Source organism: Papio anubis, chromosome 16 (assembly GCF_008728515.1).
Source record: "Papio anubis isolate 15944 chromosome 16, Panubis1.0, whole genome shotgun sequence".
Taxonomy (NCBI): domain Eukaryota; kingdom Metazoa; phylum Chordata; class Mammalia; order Primates; family Cercopithecidae; genus Papio; species Papio anubis.
Genome location: NC_044991.1, coordinates 37,255,040 through 37,278,314, shown reverse-complemented (window position 1 = coordinate 37,278,314; position 23,275 = coordinate 37,255,040). Strand labels below are relative to the sequence as shown.

Genomic DNA, 23,275 nt, shown 5'->3' with positions numbered 1-23,275 from the left:
TGAGAACCTGCAAAAAAATAGAAAAAGTTAGCTAGACGTGGTGGCATGTGCTCTAGTCCCAGCTATTGGCAAACTGAGGTAGGAAGATTTATTAAGCTTGGGAGGTTGAAGGGCAGTGAGCTGTGATCATGCCACTGCACTCCAGCCTGGGTGACAGAGCAAGACCTTGTCTCAAAAAAAAAAAAAAAAAAAAAAAAAATTAAAGTAAAATAGATGTGTTTATCCTTGAAAATTCAGTCATTAGGTTATGTATGCTTATAAGGGGCTAATATTTGAGAACACATCTTTTGAACTCTGGTTTGATTTCTACTAAGGATTGTGACAGACATTGTGAGCAGGGCACAACCTTCAGGCCCCTGGAGGACAAAGTGTGTAGCACATACCATTTTTTATCAACCAGAGTGTCTTGCCTGTTAATATACATTAGTTGAACAAATAAACGTTCCCCCATATCTTTGGTAAAAGTTCACGATCTAAGAGGAAGCACAGATACTGGAAAAAAATAGGAGAAGAGAAGACAAAAGACTGTGAATCTTAGTCGCGTCTCTCGTACTGACCTGAGGATAAAATCAGCCCATTATGTAACTCTCTGTACCCATTTCCTCAACTCTGATACGAGGTGACATGGCCAGCAGATTTTAAATGTCAATTCAGTTCAATTATTCACTTATTCTGTAACTTGAGAATTAGCTGAGCAACCCTGAAAAACAATGAAAAAGGAAGTCTGTGGCAAAAAAAAGGTAGTTGTGACACTCTCAGGCAAACAGTAAAGTGATTGAAGGGAAACTGATGGAAGTGAAAATACAGAAAGTAACGTAATGGAAAACGTTTGTGAGCTTGGAGAGAAATTCCAGAGACCAGAAACTTCTGCGAGAACCTCCATCAACCCCCAGTCATTGTTAACAGATTTCATTAATTCCACTGAAATAAATTACTCGTGCATAGTGAGGAAGTAAATGGGAAGGTCCTACTAAGTTTAGGTGGGCAGCATCAAGCCAATGCTGTGAAGCAATACGGTGACAGAACAAGTTACCTGATGGATTAACTCAGTGCTCTTGGGTTTATTAAAACAGTTTTCTCGGGTTGGGGCTGGGAAGATAAGGGAATTATTTATCCCTAGAGGGGCTCCAGACCAGGAGATGTTACTGGTGCATAAGTAGGCTCTGGAGAGCACTGTGGAAAACTCCTGCTTTCCAGTGTTCAGGACATGGATAATAACCAGGTGTTATATATAAAAATAAAAAGGAAAAAAAGAAAAAAGAGAACAAAGCATTTTTTGATGGAAATCCATGGTCCTAGGGGATGCAGGCTTACAGTCTGTATCAATCATTAATTTATCATTGTATCTCTGCAACTTCATTGTGCCATTTCTATTTGCATTGTTTAGAAAAAGAGTATCTACAGTTTAGTGACTTTTTCAGTTGCATTGAGAGCAATCTAAATTGGGCTCTTAAAGATACTTCTTTCTGTTCTTTAGGAAGACTTTATGCAGTTATCACTTCCTTTTTCCTTCAGCAAAATGAATTGAATAAAACTCTCATATTTCTTTGAGAAAGTGCTCTGTCTTTGGAAGGTATGGCTCTGAAATGATCCTATGATGAGGAAATCAGGTACAATGCTCATTGATCTCAAAGAGCGTAAGAAAACATTTGTAGTCATAGGAAGAAAGAATTTTTGTTTAACTTGTATGTTTGTATTGTAATTCATCCCCCATTTTTTTGAGATACTGTCCCTTGGAATCTGTAAGGGATATCTGTTTAAAGCTCTTGTGGTTAAAATGTAAACACCTCTAAGTTCAAAGGAATAGATATGGAACAGAGAGATGTAAATTGTATCTTCGTTATTGCTTTATCTATTCTTAGTTTATTATTTTATCATTTGTACTGGCCTTATAAAATTTTCATTTAATTGGGTATCTATTTAGAGAATTACTGCCATCTATCATATTAATAGTACTCTGCTGGTTAAAAAAAAATCCATACCTAACTGTTACTAACAATGAGACAGCATATATTAATAATACCTTTCAGAATATTTTGAAAGAAACAAATCAGTTTGGTTATTAGTGCCCATTCGTTTTTTGTGTGTCAGAACAAAGCTCGGGCCTATTTTATGTTCAATCAGAGAACTAAGGAAACAGCTTTCAATTTCATCATCTCATAGGTGTGTTTCTAATTACAGTGCATACCTGCCTAATTTAGAAAATGTTCTGATACTTATCTGTGACGGACCACAATCCATGACTTTTTTAAGGCTTTAATTACTAGCGTACTGAATCAAAGTGCTTTTTTATGCCTTGCTTTTAAGAAAAAGTCATTTTAAGATTGAATCACTTTCACCAATTATAGTGTGGTAATGATGCAGACATCTTTATATAGTTATTAGTGCCAGAGCAAACTGGATTCTGATCATTGATGTCTGCAGTATATTTTTATTCATAGAAAATGGAATTTGTTTTAAGTTGATGATCTAGCAAGTATACTCAATTGCTGTGACGATCAGAATCATGATATTTTGTAGATATCATACAGATAAGAAATCAGTAGGATTGATTTTTTTTTCTTTTGTTTGGGGCAAAACTTCTAAAAGGAAACACTGTCTAATGTGTTACTTTCATAATAAAGGAATTGAATTTTTGTGATAAAGTATCAAACTGTATACATATATGTGTGTGTGTGTATATATATATAAAGATTTTATTCGCTAAGTTGATGAAAGTAAAAATCCATCAAATCTTATTTTATTTAAAAATTGTTGCATTTTGTAAAATTCAACTTTCGATATGTGTTATTTGCAAAATTGTTCATTTTCTAAGATAAGGTGAATTTCGTGGCAACATCAGCTTTTACTTTCTACTTCAGTGTTCCCTGTATGTTGTAAAGACTGCAGTATACAGACAGGTGCTAGTTGTAAAAATATTTATCACAAAATCAAACTTTGTTTATGTTTAGCTTGAATATGAGACTCAAATTAAGAAGATGCTACTCTCAAAAGATAGTCCGGGACTAAAAGGTGAACTGAAAGATGAAGACAGAGAAAAGGTAATAAACTAAATTGATAACCTTTCTGTTAACAGAGGAGTTCTGGAGTGTTTATATTTTAAGATATTGTTTTAAATAAAATCATCTTATTAGAAAGATCCATTTGATTAAACCTTAAGTGATTAAAGATTTTTGCTTACAGAATATTGCTTTAATGTCTAATTAAGTTTGCTGAAAGGGAGTTACTTTGGGAAGAAAGGATAGACTCTAAAGAAAACCTCAATGTTGTCAGTAGGTAAAATTATTTTTCTAAATCATGCCTTGTAGCTGCTGTTTTCTTAGTTTGAGAAGTGTTTTAAATGAAAAGTAAACAAAATATGGCATTTTGATTCTTTTATTTGTGTGAATATATATAATTCTGTACATTTTAACCTTTGCACAGAAAAAGTGGAAAGAACAGATTGCATATCTAAGCAATAGACAAAAAGATCGGCAAGGAATACTTAAATAAATTCTGCTATGTATCTGCTGTATTGCAGGCTTCTAATCCTCCCGCCTATCTCCATATAAATGATTCTGTTCAAGACCATAGATGTTTTCTTCACTAAAAGCAGTAAAGCTCTTTTAGATGAAATGTCTAAAAACATCTTGTAATAACTTGGAGCATGCTGGCAAGAGTAGTCACTTGTGACTATGTGTGAAACCCCCTCAGCCAGTCGATATTGTAATAAGCAAAAATGGTAGCATCACTCCATTATTCAGAAAAGCCAACAGCGTGCTTGTTCCTTAGGCTGCAGCATTCATTAAGAAAAGCTTACTGGGCTGAAAGCTGGAAACAGATGATAACGGGATATGATTTTCATATTTAATGCTTTCCTTGGAAGAGTATGTGTGCTACAGATTGATAGAAGAATCAACTGCTACTTTACTAAAAGACTTTCAGGTTTGCCCTATAGCTACCGATGGAATCATTCAGCCAAGAAATTAACTTTTTCTCCTTTTACCTGCTTTATATATCTGCTAAGCAGGCTGCCTGGCTGCCAGTAAATGTTATTATGCAGTTAACTGTTTGGTATTTAAGACTCTTATCAGAAAAGAAACAGAGGCCACACTATTTTGTTTTTATAGTAGGAGGAAGGTTTTAGTTTTTCTTTCTTCCGTGCATTAGCAGGCATTAATCTGAGTTTATAGGAAGTTTTCGTTTTCCTTCCTCATAGATTAAAAAGTTAAAAAAAAACCCTAGAATTTAGAGCATTCTTTAAACTGTAAGATACAAAACACCAAGCCCTAGCAACCTTGACCTATATAAAAAGGCCTTTAATGATAAATGATGAATATGCCATTCGGTGTAGGCCAAATGTGGTATGATGTGATAGACTTTTAAAGCATTCAAGCAGTTTTTCTGTTTGACATTCGGTCATGAAATAATTGATGTGTTTTAATCTAGAAGCCAGTTAGTTCTTTCTGTGCCGTTCTTGATAGACATATTCTTAGCACGGCAGTGTCAATGGTACTTCAGGAAAACGGAAGCTTCTTTTTTCTTACCCACTGATTCTTTACCTTGCATATAGTTATGGAATCTCCTTTTAGGACATATTTAAAATTAGGGCAAGAGACATACAGTTGACAACCCCTTAAAATCTTACATATAATAATTAGAAGTCTTTTCATTTATATGGAAAGATGTCATTTCCTTAAAAGCTTTGACTATTGGCTGTATAAGAATCAATTAGGTAACATTTTGAGAAATTTATATTTTGCCTTTTCTAATTTTCCACTGATGTTCAAACAATTAAAAGGTAAATGCATTTCAGCGAAATCATGTTTTAGTGACTCCTTCTATAATTCCTGAACAATTCCTTATCATATGAGTTATGTCTTATTGTTTAGTGGAAATCCAAGCTCGTCTTCTTTGGGCAGTCGTATGAATTGGTCTTGGTCATTGGCCCAGGGCCTTTCGAAGCATAGTACAGTCACTGGTTGAATCAGTAAGTAGTTGTTAGGCATATATTCTGTTTGAGAAGCCACAGTAGGCCACTCTATAAATGCCACAATTTTCTTACCTTCAAAGTGCTTCTCACAAAGCAATGTTCTTTCTAAGACACAGAATAGTGTGTGATAAAGTGCCAGTCACATGGGACAAGCATGAGCAGTGAGAAGAAAGAAGGTCCTGCTTCCCATGAATTGAGTAACCCCAGGCCTGGTGGAGGAGGTGGTGTGTGAGCTGGCATAGAAGGATGGGCAGGATGCCAGTCAGTGGCAGAAAATGAGCCTGGAAAGCTACCTTGTGGGATTTGGTGCCTGAAACTATGGTACCAGGCTAAGAACTGAGATTTCCTCTTCGAATTTGTGTGTGTGTATGTGTGTGTGTGTGTGTGTGTGTGTGTGTCTGTTGGGGCCAATGAAGGAAGGACTTGTGAGCAGAGCGGTCACATCCCATGTGTGCAGCTGCGGGAAGATGAGGCTGGCAGTGCTGTGCAGGATGAGCCTGGGGAGGAGTATGTGGAGCTGAGGAAATGAGGCTCCATTCAGACAGGAAGAATTAACAGAATGGAGGGCCTGTATTGGGGATGGCCATTGAGGTGGAAAACACTAATAAAGGGGAGAGGATCGATCAAATTGGTGATCATTCTGAATTATAAAAAGATATTTTTTAAGTGGCTGTACAGCTTTCAACCATAGGCGGTAACGTGGATGCCAAGAAAAGTCATCAAGTGGTGTGTGTCCATTTTATAAATGTAAAACCCTGGCTCAGTTTTAGTGTAGGACATCTATTGTTTGCTTGCATCCAGTGGCTGCTCTTTAGAATCATACATCACTTAGAAGGGTTAATAGTCTATTCATCTGCCATGCTTGTTTCCACTATGAATTTACTTAGCTTACAAAAAATGTGTCTTACCAAAAAGGCACATTTCAAGCCCCACTCAAATCCTCACAAATTTTACTATAATAGTTCTTCACCTCTATTATATATATATATATAGTTATTTTTTATTTTGGGGGCAAACTCTGTTTCTAGGCATGTTCTTCCGGTTGAAGAACAGTGACTAGAAAATATACATAAAAACACATAAAAATGTATGTCCTCAAGAAAGATTGAGACGGCATTTTTGAATGAGAGTATACATTTGGGGATGGGGGTTGTGCGGTTTCTTTGAACTATTAGTCTGTGAGATATATTCTACTAGAAGTAGAAGCAAACTGATTATAGTCTATCAGGCCTGGATAGGTGTGGAGGATCAGGGAATTTCATCACAGAGCTGAAGGTTTGTGGAGGAGCGTCACTTTCCCTGTGGTCACCCTCTCTGCAAGGATCAGGTGGAGAATGGTTACAAAGGTGTTATTCCCACTTTTTAATACTGGTAGTAACAATGGGTAATAATCACCGCACTTTTACTTTGCCAGGTGCTGTATTAACACTTTATATGTATCTTCTCAGCAACCCTGGAAGTAGAGGATATTGTTGCCCCCATTTTATAGTAATGCTCAGAAAAGTTAGTTAACTCGTCGAAAACTACACAATCAGGCAGAGGCAATATTCAAACCCAGACCATTGGACTTCAGCGTCCGTGCTATTAACCACCTTGCAACAATGCCCTCTAAGGCAGTATGGGTAAAAGGTAGTATGGGTAGCTCTTCAAAAGTTGGAGAAATTCCTGGTGAAATAAAAACTTTAAGTACTACATTTTTACCTAGACTTGAGGGAAGAAATGGTCTTCCTTGGTGCTGTAGTATTTGAGCTGAATCAGGTGAGCCATGGCAAGCAGAGGACCTGCCCCCTAAACTGCCCATGTTTGCAATAAAAGAAGCATCCGTTTCTGTTGGCTTTGTTGGGCAGAAGAAATGCGTTACAGCTCAACTGAAGAAGAACTTGAAGGGAGAAAGCCTGCACAGCCACAGGAGGTGGCTGTGTGCCTGGTATGCAGGGATGAGCTCTGCAGTGGCTTTAGCCACGGATCTGAGCATGTGTCCGAGGTACTCCCAGGAGTAGTGCCACTGCAGGAGAGGCACGTGACAGAGAAGACAACACCCCAGTATGAGATGATGGAAAGGGTTCTTCCATTCCAGATGAGATAGAATGCTGTTCCCAGGATCTGAGCACCATTCATGAGACCAAGGCAGCCACTGTAGGACCTGGCTCATCTCCAAGGAGTAAAGGGACCAGATAGATACCTTGTGTAGGGGAAACTTTATTGAAATAAATATTGCAGCAAGGGGGAAAAGGAATCCTAAAACTATACTGAAGTGTCTCTAATGAAAGAGCAAGTGACTTGAATTGGAATCCTCTGGGAAGGACCCTAACACAAGGATTTGAGTGTAAGTAGTTCATTTGGGAGGTGGTCCCAGGAAGCACAGATAGCAAAGAGGGGAAGATGGCAGGGGGAAGGGAAAGTGGGCTGTAAGAGTGTGTGATTGAGTGGGTTATCACTCAGAGCACCTGGCGCTCAGTCCCACTGGGGAACTTTGGATGACTGTATAGGGCATGCCTCGGGGATATCCCATTCGCGGAGTAGGAAAGGGAGGTGTTTCCCCTCCAGGTCTGCCACTGCCAGAGTGCTGCGCCTGGCTCCTCTTCTGGTGCTACACAGCAGCTGAGAGAAACGCTCGGGCCAAGAGGCACAGGTGCTTACAGGAGGACACTGGGCAGGTACTGGGATGGTGAGGGCCCAGGGATATGGGCCCGCTCTCTCACACCTGTCACACCTGCTAACAGTGGGTGGAGGAGGTAGAGGTTATTCCTTAGAATTCTCTGTGTAAGCCCTATTTCTTATCCTTACTAGCCCACAGTGCTGCCTTCACCAGCAGCCCCCGTGAATCACTGCTCAACTATAAACACAAAAATCTCCCTAAATGGGAGCTCTGAGCAGTTGCCTTCACGGGGAACGTGGCCCTCAGTTCTGCCATTCTCAAAGCTTTGACTGTACTTGATTTAGACAGAACCATGACAAGTCAAAAAGTAGTTTCTCTGTGTTCAGCTGGACCTTTTTATATTGATTTCTTATTTATATGTGTTTGTATTCGGAAAACAGTTAGAAGTTAACTCGAATTACACAAATTGTATTTCAAGTCCTGGCCCTAAAACTACATCTGCAGACCTGCAGACGTTTTTTTCAGGAGAGGGTAGAACATGCTCTTCTCTCCCAGCTCACTCAACAGTAAGCTTCCACATGGCGGGGCCTGGCCCCTTCTTCCCTGCCGCACCACCCCACAGCACCCTGCACCTGGTGAGTGATGATGGCCTGCTCACCTGAAAGGAGGAAGAGGGGAGAGCTGCTCTCTGAGTGAAGGTACTCCCCGTTTCATGTGGTGTTCGAGGGCAGATGACATTTGGACTCTGCACTCCTGCTTTTGGGGGTGCCTTTCAAGGACCTAGTGGGGAATGTGGCTCTGATGGACAGCTCCCCCATAGGTCTTTCAGGCACTGTTCTAAGGACTTTATATATATAGGCATATAGAAATACACATTGGTTACAGCAACCTTACAAAATAAAAACTATTTTAATACCCATTTTACAGATTAGGAAATGGGAGCTCAAATAAATTAAGTAACTTAATTTCTCAATCATATAGCTAGTAAGTGGGAGAGTGGTCTGGAGTGTTCATAAATACATCAGTCTGCTTTTCAGTTACTGGGAGAAAGGATTTACTTAGGAAAATGATGGGAGAGGGCCTTTTTTTTTTTTTTAAGGGATTAGCTACTCTCTCATAGTCAAGAAGGAAAGAAAAACAGTATTTTTAAAACTTACCTTTTGTGGAGACATTTGGCTAGCCAGCTATCTTCCTTTGCTCTTCTCTGTGGCAGGATTCTGTGAAGTGTATTATGTGACAGAGGCTCTAACAAATGAGAAAATTATATTCACAGATACAGGTGCCTATCGTGTAGTGGAATGAGGGGGAAAAGAAAAAAAGTGGATGAGAAGGGGAAAAGAAACATAAGTCAATTTAACAAGAAGAGGATAAATTTTGTGGGGAAACACTGTTTCTTTTCTCCTTTTGATAGTGGAAAAAGGTTTATAGAAGCTCCACAGGAGAATGAGTATTGATTTCTTGCTCTTTAGAAGACTTTCCAAATTCATATACTTATCGTCCATGAAATACTGTATTATTAGAAAAAGATATACTTCTTGCAGTCTGAAAAAAAAAGTTAGTGCCTAGAACTTTCTTGGAAAAAATCTGGTGATAACAGTCATGATGAATACACACATATGCTCTGTCCCAGAAGTCCCACATTTGGTTATCTGTCCCCTAGAAAGAAAATCTTTTAAAAATGGCAAAAATATAGTCTGTATGTTGCAGCATTATTTGTAGTAGCAGAAATATGGAAGCAGCCTGAATGAGCAGCTGCAGAGGAGAGGCTGAGCTAGGGAGAGAGAGCACCCTCATGATCAAGTGCTCTGCATGTGGCGCCCAGAATCCAGTGCATTCCTCATGATCTGGGCAGTGTCCAAGGAATATTACTAAGAGAGAAAAGCAGGTTGCGGTGAGTTGCTTACAACACGCTCTTACTTTGTACAAGTGGCCAAACCTTACCATCAAGCAATAAGTTGTCCTGGGCTTGAAGGAAGGTGTGAATAGGCATCCTAACTGATTGGCTTCAGTCACCTCGTAGAGGGGAGAGAGAGGCAATGAGGTGGGGAAAATAAGTAACTTGTTCTTTACATCCCTTTGCCTTGTGTCTCCTTTCTATAATTTAATAATTGTAATACAATTTTTAAAATTAAACCTATGAAGAAGGGATGAGTAGGTGGTTGGTTCATTTTAGGAAGAAGGAGCCTGCTTGTGGTTGAGATTGTTCTATTAATTGTGGGGGAGTGTTAATTGCTTACATCCTTACTCAAATCCCTCAGAATTATGGAAAATGGAGGCGCCTTTCTATCCCTCTGATGTAGTTCTGCATAGTTCTTTTGTGAATGGGGATCTCTAAGAGAGTTTTATCCTGAGTTACCCTATTTGGGGATGGTGGGGTATATACAGGGGATATTGAATTGTATTATAAAAAGAAAGGGCTGTTACCTTGACATTTTTAGGTACTTATTAAGCCCCTTAGGAAGTGTTACTTGAAAACTGTAACTTAACTTTATTACTTTGACCAAGACAGTTGCTTAGAGCTACAGATGTTGGAAGAGTGGTTCTCGGGTGTTCTGTTCGTTTTGTGAAAGTTACCTGCTGGCACTCTTTTGGAATGCTGAATTTCTCTTGAAGCTCATACTTGCTTTTCTCTTACTATTCCATTTACCCCACATACACTAGGTTTTATTTATCATATACAAGTTCTATTCAGGGTCTATTTCAGTGAGATCAGATTTTGAGTTATTCAAAGTTAGAAATTAGGCACAGGCTTCAGATTCATTATTAGGGATTTTTATGTTTGTTTTAAAAAGCTGTGGTTTAGTAATGCAATTTGAGTTTGACTGACTCAGTTTTGAGTATTGTAGCATAAAAGGTTTGCATTGGAGTCCTGGTATCTGGGTTTGAATCCTGGCTCTGTGAACATGGACAAGTTGCTTAACCTGGCTAAGTCCCATAAGAGTAGGGCTAATAATAATGGTTGTTTTGATAATATAAATCTCTTAGCTCCTGCTTGTCACCTCATACATCCTTGATAAATGTTCACTGCTCTTGATGCCACCATCACCGCCATCATCACCATTGTTGTTTTCCATTAGGGTAGCCTTACTTTGATCCTGGATTCTTGCCACTTATTTAAGAGAGTGAAGAGGTTGGTGTGGAGGTAGGGAGACTACCTATGAATTGAAGAAATAGGAGATAATACCACTTGATGGTGACAACTCAGATTGATTTTGTGTAAGATAATTTACAGAATACACCATTAAAGCCTAATTTAACAGATACATCTTAAAGTTTAGATAGTTCCAATAACTGTTGAATTTCATGGCCAGAGATGTCTCTTGGTGGCCTAAGTTGTGCGATTTTGGTGGTGACTACATTTATCATGGTGGCAACATGTAAGAAGAAGGTTTAAAAATCACAATGGCATAATGTATTAGTTTGCTAGGACTGCCATAACAAAATTCCACAAACTGGGTGGCTTAAACAACAGAAATGTATTTTTTGAAGTTCTGGAGGCTGGAAGTCCAAGATCAAGGTGCCAGCAGGGTTGCTTTCTGATGAGGCCTTTCTCCTTGAGTCATAGAAGGGGCCTTCTCACTGTGTCCTCATGTGCCCTTTTCTCTGTGTGCATGAACGGAGAGATCATTGGTATCTGTTCCTCTTCTTATAAGGACACCAATTCTATTGGATTAAGGTTCCACCATTATGACCCAATTTAACCTTTGTCACCTCCTTTAAGGCCCTGTCCTTTAAGCCACATTGGGGATTGGGGCTTCAACATATGAATTGGACACAATTCAGTGTGTGATATGTGTATCATGTAAAATATGTATAATAATTTTATAATAACAATCATATAAAATAATTTCTTCAGGATTGTTGCATGTAAATTATTGTTAATGGATTTTTAAAAATATTCTCAATGTGACTTAAGAACTTGCTTACGTAGAAATTAAAAACAATAATTGTACCATGTGAAAAGCTGAAAATTTGGTCTAACAGCTTCATTTCCATTCTGCATTTAACTTGCTGCTTCTTATTCCCTTGTCTGTGAAGATAATAATAAGAAGAAGAAATAAAGATTTCCTTAGCATTTTGCAAAACATGAAGTATAACATTTTTTTTCAAAGTATATTAGTGGTTAAGGTCTGCCTTTAAATACTGTAGTTCATAATGATTAATACATCATTACAATTCTAAACTTGTTGATATCTTCTTATGTTCACTCCTCTTCTTTCTCCTAGTAAAGATGAATTCCTGATTTTTAAGTTATCTTCTGTTCACTAATAAATATTTTTGGTCATGTTCATTTGCTTTGCTATTGCTTCCCACAACTCCCAACATTTTTTAAGACTGCAGATGAATAACTGTGACAAGAAAAGAAGATCTGAACTAAAATATTGGATTATAGATTTATCTCTAGCACTCACCTACACAAAGCAATAGGAAGGTGTGGAAAAGTTGGTCATTGTGTCAGATCCTTAAATACTGATAACGTGCTGCTGCTTTTGGCAATAACAACTGTCTCTCAAAAACTTTTGAATTCCTAATATTATTCCTCTGTCAACAATAATGTGAAACATGGCATTCTCTTTTTGGCTTCCCTGGCTCAGAAACTGCTTTGAGAAGACACATAATAATGTTCATAATTTAAGATTAAAGAGTACTCTGTTTCCTGTTGCTAAGCTAATAAAATGACAGACTTTTAAAAAAGAAAAGAGACACCTGTCTTAGAGCCTGATCTCAGCAAATGGGAAACCTGCAAGCCTACAGAAGCTCAGCTTACATTTTACTGGAGCCAGTATTTTACTTTGCAAGTATTGAGTTAGTTCAGATGCAGCATTGCCTTATAGGGAGCAGCAATTAATTTTTGCAAGTTTCTCATTTTTTGTTATTAAAGTTTATGTAATTGCTGGTGGGAATGTAAAATGGTGCAAACACTTTGGAAAACAGTTTAGCAGTTCCTGAAAAAGTTAAACATATAGTTACCATACGAAGCAACAGTTTCATTCATAGCATAGCATTCAAGCATAGCAGCTTGCTGTGTACAAGATTGGACACAAAAAGTGGACAAAAGTTTATAGCAGCGTTATTCATAGTAGTCCAAAAGTGGACACAATTTACATGTTCTCATCTGATGAATGGATAAACAAAATACAGTATATCCTTAAAACACAATATTATTCAGCCATGAAAAGGAATAAAATACTGATAAATGCCACAGAATGGATAAACCTAGAAAACATTGTGCTAAGTGAAAGAAACCAATCAAAAAAGACAACATACTATATGATTCCACTTAAATATTAATAAAATGTGCAGAATAAGCAGATTTTTACAAACAGAAAGTAGATTAGTGGCTGCTTAGGGCTGGGAACTGACTGGGGAGGTACAAAAAGGTATGGGGCTTCTTGTTGGAGTGATGAAAAAATGTTCCAGAATTGATTGTGGTGATGGTCGCACAACTCTGTGAATATACTAAAAGCCCACTGAATTGTATGCTTTTAAAAGGATAAGTTTTATGGTATGTGAATTATATCTCAGTAAAATGGTTTTTGAAAGTTTAAATCAAGTTGAATTTATTAAACCAAAAAAAAGAAAAGAGAATAGCAATGTTAATATTCTTGACATAATTCCATATAAACATGTTTTGGTAAATATCTTTTTCCTGTGTTTAGATTTATTTTATATAGGTATAAGCAGACTGAGTATGTAATTTTTAAAGTGTAAGTATTTTTGCTATGACATAGTCTTTATTTGCCTCATTTATATGACTTCATGACCTTTCCCTATTTTATAGTCATACAGGTTGCTTCCAACTTTTTATGATTTTAAATAATGCTCTACGTGAACTTGTTTGTCCACATAGCTGTTTTTTGCTATTAGCTTTATTTCCTTATTATGATGGATTTCCATATAGAATTACTGAATCAAAACAATAAGCATGGTTAGGACTCCTAATGCCAGATTCTTCCCTAAGAGGATTCTGCCCATTTATTCAGCCACCAACAGTGTGAGAGCTTCTATTTCACCCAACCTTCCTCAGTACTGGAGGGGGGTTATAATTTTTTAAAAATCATCTTTATTTTACAGTAATTTTAGAGTTGCAGAAAAGTTGCAGAGATAGTACAAAGTGTTCTGTTGGATCCCTCACCTAGTTGCCACCATTGTTACCATCTTACATTACCATGCTACACTTGTCAAATCTAGGAAACCAACACAGATGCGTTACTATTAACTAAGCTCTAGACTTGATTCAGATATTACCAGTTTTTCCATTAATGTCTTCTTTTTTTGTTGTTCCAGGACCCAATCCAGGATTGTTATAATTTAAATTTTTAAAAATTTAATGTTTATAGAATGGTATTACATTGTTGTCAGTCTTAGACATAGGGTTATAATGGAGCTGAAAAAATTCCTATTGCCTGTAACTTAACATCGTAGTGTAATGCATTTCTGACATGTTTGTGGTGATGCTGGTGTCAACAAGCCTATGCTGCCAGTTGTATAAAAGTATAGCAGAAACAATTATGTATAGTATATAATACTTGATGATGATAATAATAAATGACTTTGTTACTGGTTTATTATTGGCCCAATTGACAAAATTGGATTATGGGTTGTGGAATAGAAAACAAGATTATATCAATGTTAAATTTTCTGATTCTGATCATGAACTTTGCTCAAGAACGAGCGTGTCCCTGTGCTTTTGGAAATGCTCACTGAAGTGCTTAGTGGTAAATAGGCAGGGTGTCCCAACTTACCCTCAAATGATTCAGAAAAAAATCGTATGCTTATATTTAAGTATACACACATGCAGAGACAAACACATATATGTAGAAGGAGAGAAAATGATAAATGGGATAAAATGTAAACATTTGGTAAATATGGCTAAACACTGTTAGGGGAATGTTTTGTATTATTTTTGCAATGTTTCTGTAGGTGTAAGATTATATCAAAATAAAGTCACGCGTGTTGATGCACACCTGCAGGCCCAGCTACTTGGGAGACCGAGGCAGGAGGATCACTTGAGCCCAGGAGTTCGAGTCCACCCTGGGCAACATAGACCGCATCACTATAAATAAAAAATATTGTTTCAATTATGTCAAAATAAAAAGTTACTGCTCCCTATGAATAATACTGGCAACAACTAGAAATAGCGCAGGAAGACAACCTTCCTATTGAGTTGAAGCAGATCCTCAAGTACATGTTGCCTTTTTTGGGCCCTTGGATGAATGATGCATCGTCCACAGACTTTTATTTTTACACATAATTAAGGGCCACTTTTTTATAACTCCTAATTTGTTACAGGCCACTAACATGCCATGTACTTATTTATTAGTGTATTACTAGAGTTTATTGAGGACCCAGATTTCAGTATCCCAAGAAATCTGGCAATGCTTGGCAAAATTGCAAAACAGTTAATAACTACTTGCTATCACAGAAAGTGACAAATGCTCCTCTTTTTGGGAAATAAACCTCTGCTAACAGTGTTGTCTCTTGAATTAGGTCCTTATTTTCACTTTTTGTAGTTCTGAAGCATTTACTATAAGTACATCATGGTTCCCTGCTACTTTCCTGACTCTGCAGATTACCAGTCTGATTGCTGTTTCTCTCTAGTTCTTGGCTCTGGATTCGTTGTTCAGTTTTGCCTCTCTTAGCGGGTCAGAGACATTTGAGAATTACTAATTGAGTGCAGTAACTCAGGGGCACGTCCTTTGGCCCTCCTCAGGTGTCTCTCATATCTGAAATGTGCCTTCTTTTGTGCTTTGGCTTGGCCTTTAGCAGATCAAAAGAGGAAGGTGCTTAGGCCTGCCATGTCCTCCCTGTACTGGGTTAGTCATTGCTCTGGTGTTGGTGCATTAACACTTCATAAACTGGTCTTGAAAATGAAAAATTAAAGCCTTCTCAGACTTCTAAGTCTGATCACTGATTTGCCTCATGTCTCCACCAAATGACTGCTATTGCACAGCCACTCGGAGGCCTCAGCCCTTTTAGCCCTGCTAAAGTCTCCGCAGTAGCCCATCCCTCAGAGCCATCTATTTACACAATCAGTTTTTTTATAACAGGAAAAATGAAAGTAGTTGTTAGATTACGGTAGTGGTAATAGATAATTTTTCCTATTTTAAAATTTGTTTTTATTATATCAGTATAACATATATCAGCTTTTTTATTACAAAAGGAATAGAAGACACCAGTATATTACAAATACTATTCATATTGATGAATCAGAATGTTGATTAATATCATTTTGCTATTTAAACCATATGGTATAATGGAAAATTCTTTAAAATGACATAATGGCCTCTTTGGATGGTAAAATGACAACATTCTGTAAGGCAGGCTTGACCCAGCAATTTCAGTTCTAGAAAAGTGTCCTGCTGATATACTTGCCTGTGTGCAGAGAGACATACACTCAGGGATAATCACTGCAGCATGATTTGGAGTGGAAGATGGTGGGAAACAAACCAATGTCCTTCAATAGCAGACTGTTTACATAAATTATGGTACATCTATAGAATAGGATAATATGCTGCTGTTAAAATTGAATATAATAATAACTATAATTATATAATGCAAAGTATGTCACCCTTTACGCACATACCTACTAGTGTATCAAGGTCCTTTCTGCAAGAAACTTAGAGTTGCTTTCTCTGGGGAGAACAGCTAGAGGACTGAAGGATCGTGGAGGTAGAACTTCCTTTTTCCTCTATACTTTTCTATCCTGCTGGATCTTCCTGTCCCTCCTCCCTCTATGGGGAGAGATGGGAGAGATGTACTTTTCCTAATTTTTTTTGAGACATGGCCTCACTCTGTAGCCCAGGCTGGAGTGCAGTGGTGCGATCATAGCTTACTGCAGCTTTGACTTCCTGGGCCCAAGCAATTCTCCTGCCTCAGTCTCCAAGTAGCTGGGACCACAGGTGTGTGCCACCATGCCTAGCTAATTTTATACATATATATATATATATATGGAGCTCGGCTCACTGCAACCTCTGCCTCCTGGGTTCAAGCAAAATCTCCGCCTCAGCCCCCTGAGTATCTGGGATTACAGGTGCCCAAATATTTTTTAATTAAAAAAAATTTAAAAAATTTTTTATTTTGTAGAGATGTAGTCTCACTATGTTGCCAAGGCTGGTCTCAAGTTCTTGGGCTCAAGCAATCCTCCCACCTCAGCCTCAGGGCCAGGAACTCTTCCTAATCTCAGATTAGCTGCATAGCTTAATTTCTTTTCTAAGGATTTTTTCTTCATTTGTTCATTTTCCTTTTTTGTGACAGCTTTATAGTTTTTATTAAGAGTTGTACAGCCATAATCACAATCAATGTGAGCATATTTTCATTCCTGAAAAAGAAACCCCATACCTGTTAGCAATCACTCTTTACCTCCTCCGATTGCTTCTACTCCCCATCACCCACCCTAGCCATTCAGTCCCCAGCCTGGGGCAAACAGTTAACTACTTCCTGTCTCTAAAAATTTGCCTATTCTGAACATTTTCTATAAATGAAATCTTACAGTATATGGTCTTTTGTGATTGGCTTCTCATTTAGCATGATATTTTCGAAGTTCATCCATGATGTAACAGGTATCAGTAATTTATTTCTTTTCGTGGCTGAAAATTATTCTCTTGTGTGAATGTATTACATTTTATCTAGTCATCTAATGTTGGCCATTGGAGTTATCTCCACTTTTGGCTATCATAAATAATGTTGCTGTGCACATCCTTGTACAAGATTTTGTGTAGTCATATGTTTACATTCTCCATACCTCTGCCTAGATATGGAATTGCTGGTCAGATGATAACTCTGTTTAACTTTTTCAGGAGCTGCCAAACTCTTCTAAAGTGGCTGCAGCATTTTATATTCCCATCAGCAGTGTATGATTCTAGTTTTTCCACATCCTGGACAACACTTGTTATTGCCTGTTGTAGTGAATTCTTCCCCCCCGCCCGCCCCCCGCCCGAGACGGAGTCTTGCTCTGTCGCCAAGGCTGGAGCGCAGTGGCCAGATCTCAGCTCACCGCAAGCTCCGCCTCCGGGGTTTACGCCATTCTCCTGCCTCAGCCTCCCGAGTAGCTGGGACTACAGGCGCCCGCCACCTTGCCCGGCTAGTTTTTTGTATTTTTTTAGTAGAGACGGGGTTTCACCGTGTTAGCCAGGATGGTCTCGATCTCCTGACCTCGTGATCTGCCCATCTCGGCCTCCCAAAGTGCTGGGATTACAGGCTTGAGCCACTGCACCCGGCCGTAGTGAATTCTTATAATTTTATGTTGCCTCAGCAAACATTTTAAATCTAAGTTGAACCTTCTCATACCAGAAGCAGGACTGAGTCACCCCGACACAGTTGGCAGTTCCACCTTTTTCCCCAGTTCCTCAGTGTGGTTGGTCCAGATACCTGCCTTACACAGCTGCTCTCTGGTGACCACTTCCCTATGGGACAGCTGGATACAGCTTGCTTGACAGGCCCTTCTGACCTTCACATTCCCCATGGACCATATGCCACAGTGACCACCTCTCAGTCACTGGGTAACCTCCCAAAACTCATGCCTGCTTGCTTTAAACTCACCAGTTAAAACTCCCCATGCTGCCTTTGGGAAACCTGTTTGGATAACACCTGGGACCCATTAAAGACATTGGCTCATGTGTCCTTCCCCTCAAACCACTGCTTCCACCATGTGAGGACACGGGTCCCTTTTCTTTCTCTCTCTGCCTGCACTCCCTGACGTTTGTGTGCTGGCCTCCAGGTATGCCGTGTACTCTCGAGAACCTGTAAGTGATAATGTCTTTATTTCTATCTCATATTTCTCCTAATTATTGGAGGGGTACTCTCCATCTTAGATATCCTAAATTAAAACGTCTATCTTTCTTAGTATAGCCATTGATATGGGCTGAATATTTGTGTCCTCCCCGCCCCCGGCACAATTCATGTATTGAAATTCTAGGCCGGGTGCGGTGGCTCAAGCCTGTAATCCCAGCAATTTGGGAGGCCGAGACGGGCGGATCACGAGGTCAGGAGATCGAGACCATCCTGGCTAACACGGTGAAACCCCGTCTCTACTAAAAAAAATACAAAAAACTAGCCGGGCAAGGTGGCGGGTGCCTGTAGTCCCAGCTACTCGGGAGGCTGAGGCAGGAGAATGGCGTGAACCCGGGAGGTGGAGTTTGCAGTGAGCTGAGATCCGGCCACTGCACTCCAGCCTGGGGGACAGAGCGAGACCCCGTCTCAAAAAAAAAAAAAGAAAAAAAAGAAATTCTAATCCCCAAGGTGTTGGTTTTTGAGGATAAGGACTTTGGGAAGTGATTGAATCAAGGGGGCAGAGCCTTCATGGGCACAATAGTTTCTTTATAAAAGAGGCCGGGGAAATTTGCTTGCCCCTTCCACCCTGCGAGCACACAGCAGAAAGATGCTGTCTGAGAGAAAGCAGTTCCTTACCAGACCCGGAGTCTACTGGCGCCTGCCTCGATCTTGGACTTCCCAGCCTCCAGAACTATCAGAAACAAATTTCTGTTATTTATACACTGTCTAGTTTATGATATTTTGTTACAGCAGCATGAACAGACCAAGACAGCCATCATAGTGGGTAAAGTGATATCTTACTGTGCTTTTGAATTATGTTTCCCTAATGAGTAACGATAGTATCATTTTATGTGTTTATTGGCCATTCATATATCTTCTTTGGAGAAATGTCTATCTAAATCCTTTTCCCACTTTTAAGGGCTATTTGTCTTTTTATTACATAGTTATATGACTTCTTTATGTGTTTTGGATACTAGACTCTTATCAAATACATAATTTATAATATTTTCTCCCATTGTGTGGGTTATGTTTTCACTTTCCTAATGATGTCTTTTCAAAGCATGTATTTCTTTTTTCAAAAACATATATTCTGTACTTTCTTTTTTTTTTTTTGAGATGGAGTCTCCAGGCTGGAGTGCAGTGGCATGATCTCGGCTCACTGCAATCTCTGCTGCCCGGCTTCAAGTGATTCTCCTGCCTCGGCTTCCCAAACAGCTGGCATCACAGGCACCTGCCACCATGCCCGGCTAATTTTTGTATTTTTAGCAGAGACAGAGTTTTACCATGTCAGCCAGGCTGGTCTCGAACTCCTAACCTCAGGCGATCTGCCCACCTTAGCCTCCCAAAGTGCTGGGATTGCAGGCGTGAACCACCACACCTGGCCTACTTTCTTTACTATGTTGGTTTTGTGAACTATCATTGTTATTAAAATTAAATTGTATGGACTTTACTGCTTTTTGGTCATTCATTATGTAGGAAGCCATGAGTTTAATAAAACGTGGTAGGTGCTGATTTCAGTAATCATGCTTTGTTTGACCTCCTTTCATTTCCGGGAAAAAAAAAACCCACCTAATTGTTTATATACAATATGTTTAGCTCACATCTCTTTTGGTGTTGCAGGTTGCAGTGCAGGAGGGAATTAACTCAGGAACAGCCATGTCAAGAGGATTGTATCAACCAGCAACAATCTTTATGGGCCACCAAATGTCAGCTGTCTCAAGCATGGGAGATTTCAGTACAGAGCACAAATCTCCCCAACCCACAAAGAACTTTTCAATTCCTGACCCACATTCACACCGACAGACAGCCCAGAGAAGTAATGTGACAGACAGCTGTGTAGTACAAACTAGTAATGACACACAGTGCTTAAATAAGTCTGACAACATAGATGGAAAGGCATCTCTTCAGATTGGTGAGAAAACGCCAGTCACAGCCAGTGTATTGTCTGAGGAGGAACAAACTCATTGCTTGGAGATAGGAAGTAACACACGTCATGGCAAGAGTAATTTATCTGAAGGCAAAAAGTCTGCTGAACTCAATTCCCTGTTACAGGAAAGATTAAGTCCAGAGAACAGAACCACTGATTTAAAGTGTGACAGTTCCAGCAGATCAGAGGGATCAGAGGGAGAAATACTGACACGGGAACATATTGAAGTTGAGGAAAAAAGAGCCAGCCCGCCAGTCTCTCCGATATCAGTTTCAGAATACTGTGAATCTGAAAATAAGTGGTCTCAAGAGAAGCATTCTCCTTGGCAAGGTGTTTCAGGTGGGATGAGAGGCTGAGTTTGGTTGCTGAGTTTTCTGGGTGGTAGTGATCTTATGTAAGGACAAAATATACTCTCTAATTATCTCTCTTTGTCATAAAATAGTATCTTTGCCAACAAAATCCATTCTAATGAACTCTTAAAAATGTACATGCAAGTGAATTTGCTGATTTTTAAACCCGCTGTGATTTTTTTAAACATTTGAAAATATGTTTAAGCTTTTAAGTTCCATAATGAATTGTGTGTGGGCTGCTTCTGCGTGTTTTTAACTGATGAGTGATTCTGCTGTGTGTTACCTTGCTTCCCCCTGAAGTCAGTGATTGGTAATCGATTTGTGTCCCCACTTGCAGATCATCTTGCTCACGGGGACCCAAAGTCACAAAAGCCCTTCAGAAAAAAGCAGGAAGAGGAGGAGGAGGAAAGTTGGAGCACCAGCAGTGACCTCACTGTTTCAATAAGTGAAGATGACCTGTTTTTAAAGAGCCCAGAACCACAGCCAAATCCAGGTGGCAAGGTGGAGGGAGAAGATGGAATAGAGGCCTTAAAATTAATCCATGCTGAGCAAGAAAGAGATGCCCTATCCACTGAAAAAAAAAATTGTATTTTGCAAACCCTAAGCTCTCCTGATTCAGAAAAGGAATCCTCCACTCACGCACTAACTAGAGAGTAAGCCATTCAATTTTTTTTTTCTACTGTTCTGTTTTTAATTGTAGACATTTCTAGAGACCATTCCACTGGGAATGTATTATTGAGCACTCAGCCATGAATGTGTAAATTCCTTAAGTCTCATAAGTAATCTTTTAGGCAAGACCTAATTTTCTTTCTGTCCTTCTTTCTTCTTTCCTTCCTCCCTTCCTTCTTTCTTTAACAGAAAAGCTTTAAACATTTGGATATAATGAGTTATGGTGATTGCAGCTTGTAATTATATACACACAATCCCTGGTTAACGTAATAAGTCATTCCCCAACACCCTACTCTCCAGCCTTTCAGAAAATAAATCTGTTTTGAAGTTTTGGTAGCACAGAAGGTGACAGTTAAACTTACTAGGAATGCAGTATTAGAGTCTGAGAACTTTATGTCTAATTAATTTGCTTAATCCTTATATTCCTTGCCATAGTATCATTTTTGTCATCTGATTAAATATGAGTTAATAAGTTCTTCCAATTGTATATATAAGCCAGATTTCCTTTTTTGAATGTAAATAGGAAACATTGGAATCTCTAATGTTAAATGGGAACATCAGCGTTATACATTTTGAGAACTTACATTATCCAACTGATAAAAATTTATATATGCTTTTGTGCTACTGATCGGAGATGCTAGAAGAAAACGTTGTAGAAAGTTCTTGTGTATCTACTGTGTAGAAAACTTGTTAACTGTTGAAAACTGATTCTGTGCTGAAAAATGGCATTAATAACATCAAATCTCTTTTAGGAGTAGAAGGAACCTAAGTAAACAACCTAAGGTAGATCTCACCTTTTACAAATGAGGAAACGAAGGCCGGGGCAGAGTGGTGTCATATAGTTCTGCTGGATCTGCTGGGGCAGAACACCCCGCACCCTGTCTGCCCGAATGTCACACCACTGCCCCACCTCCAGAATTTTCTGTTACACCGTAATGCTGGTCACCCTTTCATTTCCACAAAGCTGGAAGGAGTGAAAAGCCAAGTGGGCATTTTTGTATAGGAGGGCATATGTTCTCTTTTAGAACACCATTGTACCTTTTAATATATTGCCTCTTACCATTCATTGTCTACTTATGGTGAAAAGTTTATTAATGGGCTTTAATTTATAGATTGTATCCAAACTGATGTTCAGGAAATATTTATTAAGAGCATATCCAAGTAAAAGTTCTTGTACGAGGGATGGAAGAACCGACATGGTTCCTGTCATTGAGAAATTTGATTTATTGGAGAGGCAAGCCAAATGGATTTTTCTAGTAATAATACTTTCATCAAAGAGACACAGGTAATGCATATTACATCATCAGAAACTTTATTACTGGAGATAGAATGTTATCTATCTCTAGTTTTGTGTTTGTGGGCTTATTTTTATGGCATGATGGACCAGTTAGTACTTTGGTAGGCTGACAAGGAGACTAATATACTTACCCAGGACTCAGTCTTTTTCTGAGGTGAAAAAAATTGGGTATGTGTATGGAATTCCTACTTAACATTTCTCTAAGAGTCAAGAATGTTCATTCTGTCTCCATTCGAAAGACTTTTTAAAAATGATCTTGGAGGCATAAAGTCAGGCTCCTTGGAGTTTTGGCATATAGTTTTCCAGTATTTATTGGAAAATATGGGCATGTAGGGAATTTTGAGTATTTTTCTTAATAAAATGCCCCTAGTATGAAAATGTCAGTCAGCAGTGGTTGTTTTTGTGTCTGTATTATCAAATTTGAGCCTACTGATTTTCTGGGTAAAAATATTCTCCAGGAATAGGTCGAAGGTGGTTTTAAATGATGCTAGTTAACTCCCTGACATCACCACTGCATTTGAGGCCCCACATTTTGTTAATTTATTGTTTAGTTGGAGCTCTTCTCCTTTGCTCTTAGGGTTAATTATTAGTCTGAGACATAGCATCATATTTATAGAACTAACACTATAACCTCAACAGTTCAGTATTTCAGTTGACTTTAGGGTCTGTTGGGGGCCTGGAGAAAAAT

At 38.8% G+C, this 23,275-nt stretch overlaps 1 protein-coding gene across 6 annotated transcripts in view; it reads left to right on the top strand.

Moving 5' to 3' along the window:
• Positions 1 to 23,275, top strand: part of KIZ (kizuna centrosomal protein) — a 119,229-nt gene that overhangs the window by 16,685 nt on the left and 79,269 nt on the right. For all 6 annotated transcript variants that reach the window (XM_017945061.2, XM_009216635.2, XM_017945060.2 and 3 more), the window contains 3 exons: positions 2,952 to 3,041; positions 19,965 to 20,610; positions 20,959 to 21,274. In XM_017945061.2, coding sequence (XP_017800550.1) covers positions 2,952 to 3,041; positions 19,965 to 20,610; positions 20,959 to 21,274 — 1,052 coding nt within the window. The remainder of the gene's footprint in view (positions 1 to 2,951; positions 3,042 to 19,964; positions 20,611 to 20,958; positions 21,275 to 23,275) is intronic.